Below are 5,718 nucleotides of genomic sequence, written 5' to 3' on the forward strand. Positions count from 1 at the left end.
TTGTGAGCCACCATGTGGTTGCTGGGAATTGAACTCAGGACCTTTGGAAGAGCAGGCAATGCTCTTAACCTCTGAGCCATCTCTCCAGCCCCCGAGACTGCCAATTTTTACAGAAGTACAGGTGCTCTTCTTAGGATAGGAATTATATTCCAATAAATTCACTGTCAGTTGAAAAGATATTGAAAAACCTGCTGTACATATAACCTAGCCTAGACTTAGCCTTCTGTAAGCATGTAGGAAACCTGTTAGCCTACAACCACAAGTCTCTTTATAATAAAGTGTTATTGAATACTCCATTGAAAATCAAAATAAAAATGGCTGAATAAATACTCTTTTGTGCATTAATATTGAAAAGTATTTTTTTGGCTGGGCAGTGGTGGTGCACACCTTTAATCCCAGCACTCAGGAGGCAGAGGCAGGTGATCTTTGTCAGGGCCAGCCTGGTCTACAGAGCGAGTTCCAGGACAGTCAAGGCTACACTGAGAAACCCTGTCTTGAAAAACCAATATATATTGGTTTTCCCTGCTGTGAGGACCATGCTGACCTCGCCTACTCGACCCCAAAGCTCCTCCTGACTCTCCTAGGGGGTCTCCATCCCCTAGGGAAATTCCATAGACTGGGTGTTAAGGGTGGTTTGGAGGTGGTGAGCCAATCTTGGACCCAGAGCTTGCATGAGATTTTAAACAAGTTGTCAGTCGCTGTGGACCTTTAGCCTCCTCATGAGTAAACATATATATACAATCCACATGACCAGTTCAGCACAACTGAATGTCAGTTTGCCCATTCTGCCTCATGGCCCTTGACCCCAGACTCCCCCCCCCCATCCCCCTCCCAGGTCCTGTCTCCTCCAGGCTGACTCTGAGCGCCTCCTGCAGCTGTGGATCAATGCTGTTCAGAGCAGCATTGCCTCCGCCTTCAGCCAGGCTCGCCTTGATAACAGCCCTCGTGGTCCAAGCCAGGTATCTTAATATGGGCACCGGGAACCATGCTGCCCTGGGAGATGGAGCCCCCTCCCCCTTAAGCCAGTTGCTTACCCTTTCTTCCTTCTCCTTCAGGTCTCAGGATACCTTGCCCTGGGCTCTGCTGCTACCCTGGGCTGTGGCGGGGCAGCCAGAGGAAGGGAACCTGGGGGAGTTGGGCAGGTGGCAGCCCAGGTACAGAGTGTAGAGGGAAATGCCCAGTGCTGCGACTGCAGGGAGCCAGCCCCGGAGTGGGCCAGCATCAACCTCGGTGTCACTCTCTGCATTCAGTGCTCCGGCATCCACAGGTCTGAGCCCTGCTTTCAGCTGCCATGTGGCCTCTCATAAGGCCCCTGTCATGCACCCTACCCTGTTTTGTTTTATTTATTTATTTTTTTTCTTATATTCTTCTATGTCACTGGTCACCAAACTTGCTGCAAAAACTGCACATGCAAGTTGGGTATAGATAGGTTTAGGGGGATCCTAGAGGAATTTATTGTCCTTTGTTTTGTTTTTCAAGACAGGGTTTCTTTGTGTAGCCATGGCTGTCCTGGAACTCGCTCTGTAGACCAGGCTGGCCTCGAACTCAGAGATTGGCTTACTTCTGCCTCCTGAGTGCTGGGATTAAAGGCATGCACCACTACTGCCCAGCCCAGGGAATTTGTTGTCTTGATTAGAGGAAGCATGGGTTAGGGTTTGCTGAGGGTGGGATAGCCAACAGAGCTCAGAGAAGAGGTTCTAAGGTCCTACCAAGTTCTTAAGGCCTCACCATCATTCTGGAGAGGGAAGAGAGATGGCACAAAGAGAATGTTCCAGACCAAAATACCGTGAGAAAAGTAAGGGGCTAGAGAGCATGAGGTCTTAAAATAAAACAGAAGATAAAGGAGGGACGGTGAGCAGACTGCCTGTTGGCCCGGCTCCTCCACACAGCCTCCACACAGGCCTGGCCTCGGAGTCTTTTCAGTAGCAACAGCTTCCCCGACTACTGCCCACACAGGGTATGACTCTCCCTCTGGCCCTCCAGGAGCCTCGGTGTTCATTTCTCCAAAGTCCGGTCTCTGACCCTTGACTCCTGGGAACCAGAACTCGTGAAGGTAACTTGGGCTATTGCGATGACAAAGGGCAGCGAAGTCCTGTGGGCTCAGGTACTCACCCTATTCCCTGACCTCTTTCTCTGGGCTCCTGAAGCTCATGTGTGAGCTGGGGAATGTCGTCATCAACCAGATCTACGAGGCCCGGGTGGAGGCCATGGCAGTGAAGAAGCCAGGGCCCAGCTGCTCCCGGTGAGGCTGGGGTGGAGGTATCCAGGGCTTCCTGCCACTGGGGTAGGGAGTGGCAGCGGAATGAGGGACCTGGGGCTCTCTTCTCCCCACCTCCAGGCAGGAAAAAGAAGCCTGGATCCATGCCAAGTATGTGGAGAAAAAGTTTCTGACTAAGCTTCCTGAAATTCGAGGGCGAAGAGGTGGCAGGGTACCCCCAAGAGGACATCCTCCTGTGCCCCCAAAGCCTGCTGTCAGGCCGCAGCCAGGGATTGTCAGGTCCAAATCAGGTAAGGAGTGTTTGGCTCATTGCTATCTGCTCAGTAGCGGGCCAGGTCTTCTAGGGAGGCAGAATAGGAGGACATTGCCTGGAGAGAGTTTCCAGACTATAGTTTCAGGGGGTTACAGTAGGGCATGGGACTGAGCATGGGGAAAAGTGTGGGGTGGAATATGTCATGTCAGGGAGAGCCACAAAAGGGGTATCTTTGCTAGGTGGTGGTGGTACATACCTTTAATCCCAACACTTGGGAGGTAGAGGCAGGCAGATGAATCTCTGAGTTCTAGGATAGCCAGGGCTACACAGAGAAACCCTGTATTGAAAAACAAAACAAAAACAAACAAAAGGAAGGCTGGGGAGGTAATCTCCAGTGTGAGAAGAGGCAGGAGAGGGTTGAGCTTGGCGGTCTAGAAAGAAGGGTATGAGCCTGCCCCAGGCAGTGGAAGGTAAGAGGTGAGTCTGTCAGGGGGTTAGTTCACCTCTGGTGTCCAGCCAGTCTGGGTGGTTGTACAGGCTGAGGAGGTGAGTAATTTGTCTCCTCCACATCCAGGGCCCTGCACACATACATCCTGACACGTATACACACACACTCCCATCTCACCACAGCCCTGAGTCACAAGGGCCTCCCCACAATTTAGACGTGACTTACTCCCTCACAGCATCTGGGGACTGTGCTGAAGATTTCTCCCTGGACTCAGCACTGATTTTCCTTAACAGAGTCCCCATCTGATGACCTGGGAAGCCTGCACCCTGGGGCCCTGCTGTTCCAAGCTGCTGGACATCCTCCATCTCTTCCTACCATGGCTGATGCCCTGGCCCATGGAGCTGATGTCAACTGGGTCAATGGGGCTCAGGGGAATGCCACACCTCTGATCCGGGCCACAGCTGCTGTGAGGACCATGCTGACCTCGCCTACTCGACCCCAAAGCTCCTCCTGACTCTCCTAGGGGGTCTCCATCCCCTAGGGAAATCCCATAGACTGGGTGTTAAGGGTGGTTTGGAGGTGGTGAGCCAATCTTGGACCCAGAGCTTGCGTGAGATTTTAAACAAGTTGTCAGTCGCTGTGGATCTTTAGCCTCCTCATGAGTAAACTAGGAATGGCAGGAGGCCTGAGAGGCGGGTCAGCATGTGCTGCACTTGCTGAGGACCAGGGTTCAGTTCCCAGGAACCCAGAAGGCGGCTCAGAACTGTAACTCCAGTACCAGAAGATCCAATGCCCTCTTCTGGCGTCCTCATTCACTGCATGCAGCACACACGCATGCAGGCAAAATACACATAAAATAAAAAATCTTTAAAAAGAGGAATGGCGGCCGGGCGATGGTGGCGCACGCCTTTAATCCCAGCACTCGGGAGGCAGAGGCAGGTGGATCTCTGTGAGTTCGAGACCAGCCTGCTCTACAGAGCTAGTTCCAGGACAGGCTCCAAAGCCACAGAGAAACCCTGTCTCAAAAAACCAAAAAAAAAAAAAAAAAAAAAAAAAGAGGAATGGCATGCCTCATCAGAGTGCAGAGTAGATTTAATACATGAGCGTGTAAGAGATGACAGCCAAGCCTAGGTGCACCCTGAATACCACACTCCACACTCCCAACGTCTTAATTATGCCACTAAAACATCTAGAAATCCACCTCTAAAAATGCCCCCCCCCTGATCTCTCCACGCAGAATTCTCTTATGGCCTGTGAGTTTCTCCTCCAGAATGGGGCAAACGTGAACCAGGCAGACAGTGCTGGCCGGGGCCCACTTCACCATGCCACCATTCTTGGCCACACAGGGTAGGGAGCCGTGGAAATGCCAGCATCGGGAGGAGGTTTTTTGTGGGGAAGGCTTCAGCTGAATTTGACTTTTCTTTTCAGGCTTGCTTGCCTGTTCCTGAAGCGGGGTGCAGATCTGGGGGCTCAAGACGCAGAAGGCAGGGACCCTCTGACTATTGCAATGGAAACGGCCAACGCAGACATCGTAACCCTGTGAGAATGCCAGAGGGTCGGGCTAGTACTTGGACAGTCCGTTCTTTGGGGTAGGACTAATGCCAAAACCAGACCTAGAAGGTGGGGTCTGGGGAGCGGTGGGGTAAAGCTCTCTGTGGGTGGTGGGGTGTGGTACAGGATGAAATAATGGGATTTCATCTTGGGAGCCATTATTCGTAGATCAACATTGCAGGAAAGTTCATGTGTTTGCTTTTTAAAGCGCTGGTCACCAGAAAGGCATTTTCACTGAGTGATGTAGCTCAAAGTGGGAAGTTAGGGAGTGCGAAGTATTTTATTCCTTAATTCTCACCCTTCAGGTTACGACTGGCAAAGATGAGGGAGGCTGAAGCGGCCCAGGGCCAGGCAGGTAAAGTAATCGCTCTTTTACCCGGACGCCCGGTCCTTGCTTACCTGTCCCCTTAGTGCCCAACCGCATTACTGCCATGGTTTATTCAACACACACGGTTTGGGCTCATCGAACGCACCTGACCCTCAGAACAAAGAAAGGAATAGGCGCCTGGGCTGCGCTTACGATGCACCCACACTTCAAAAGCTTGCCCTGCCAGACCCCACCGTACTGCCCGATGATGTTTTTCGTAGTAGCCCAGCTGTCCCGCCTCCCAGCCTTTCCTCTGTCCTCCTCAGGAGACGAGACGTATCTCGACATATTCCGAGACTTCTCTCTCATGGCGTCAGACGACCCCGAGAAACTCAGCCGTCGCAGTCACGACCTCCATACTCTTTGATTCCAGGCTCCTCCCCACTTTGCCATGACTTGTTCTCTAATAAAGTCTGTTTCTTCTTTCTCAGTACATTTACTGGGCGCCACCTGGGGGCCCAGCTGGGTGTTGGGTGCCGTAGCTTCTCAAGAGGTTAGATTTGTCTAATAAAGGAGGAGGCTGCCTAGCACCCAGTGGCAGGGCGAGAGGGGCTTTCGAGTTCAGAAGACAAGGGGTGGCCCAAAGGCATCCCTGGAATGCGATGGCTCAGCACCCGCCCCCTCGGGAGTTCCCAACCGGGATCCAACCCCGAGGCCTGGGTTTTCTCAGAAGGAAAGGACTGGAGATCTTGCTCCGACCAAGTTGTACTAGTGAGGTCATGCACACCTGCAGGGAACGCGAGACCTTCGCCGCCTCCGTAGAGACGCCTGTGAATCATCCCTCCCCCGCTCGCATCAGCAGGTCCAGCCCGTCCGCCCCGTCTCTCCCGTCGGCTAGTCCCAGCTCCCACCCCCAGCAGAGCCCTGCCGGCGCACGGGGG

The 5,718-nt window shown here is 52.8% G+C and overlaps 1 protein-coding gene across 1 annotated transcript in view; it reads left to right on the plus strand.

Moving 5' to 3' along the window:
- The window catches only part of Acap1 (ArfGAP with coiled-coil, ankyrin repeat and PH domains 1), a 15,760-nt gene extending 10,478 nt beyond the window's left edge, over positions 1-5,282 (plus strand). Inside the window, exons 13-22 of the mRNA XM_026780754.1 lie at positions 836-959; positions 1,056-1,267; positions 1,984-2,053; positions 2,148-2,242; positions 2,339-2,508; positions 3,213-3,385; positions 4,157-4,266; positions 4,348-4,458; positions 4,776-4,825; positions 5,104-5,282. Of these exons, the coding sequence (XP_026636555.1) occupies positions 836-959; positions 1,056-1,267; positions 1,984-2,053; positions 2,148-2,242; positions 2,339-2,508; positions 3,213-3,385; positions 4,157-4,266; positions 4,348-4,458; positions 4,776-4,825; positions 5,104-5,204 (1,216 nt within the window). The 3' untranslated portion in view covers positions 5,205-5,282. The remainder of the gene's footprint in view (positions 1-835; positions 960-1,055; positions 1,268-1,983; positions 2,054-2,147; positions 2,243-2,338; positions 2,509-3,212; positions 3,386-4,156; positions 4,267-4,347; positions 4,459-4,775; positions 4,826-5,103) is intronic.
- The last annotated feature ends 436 nt before the right edge of the window (positions 5,283-5,718 follow it).

This window comes from Microtus ochrogaster, chromosome 7 (genome assembly GCF_000317375.1).
Source record: "Microtus ochrogaster isolate Prairie Vole_2 chromosome 7, MicOch1.0, whole genome shotgun sequence".
NCBI lineage: Eukaryota > Metazoa > Chordata > Mammalia > Rodentia > Cricetidae > Microtus > Microtus ochrogaster.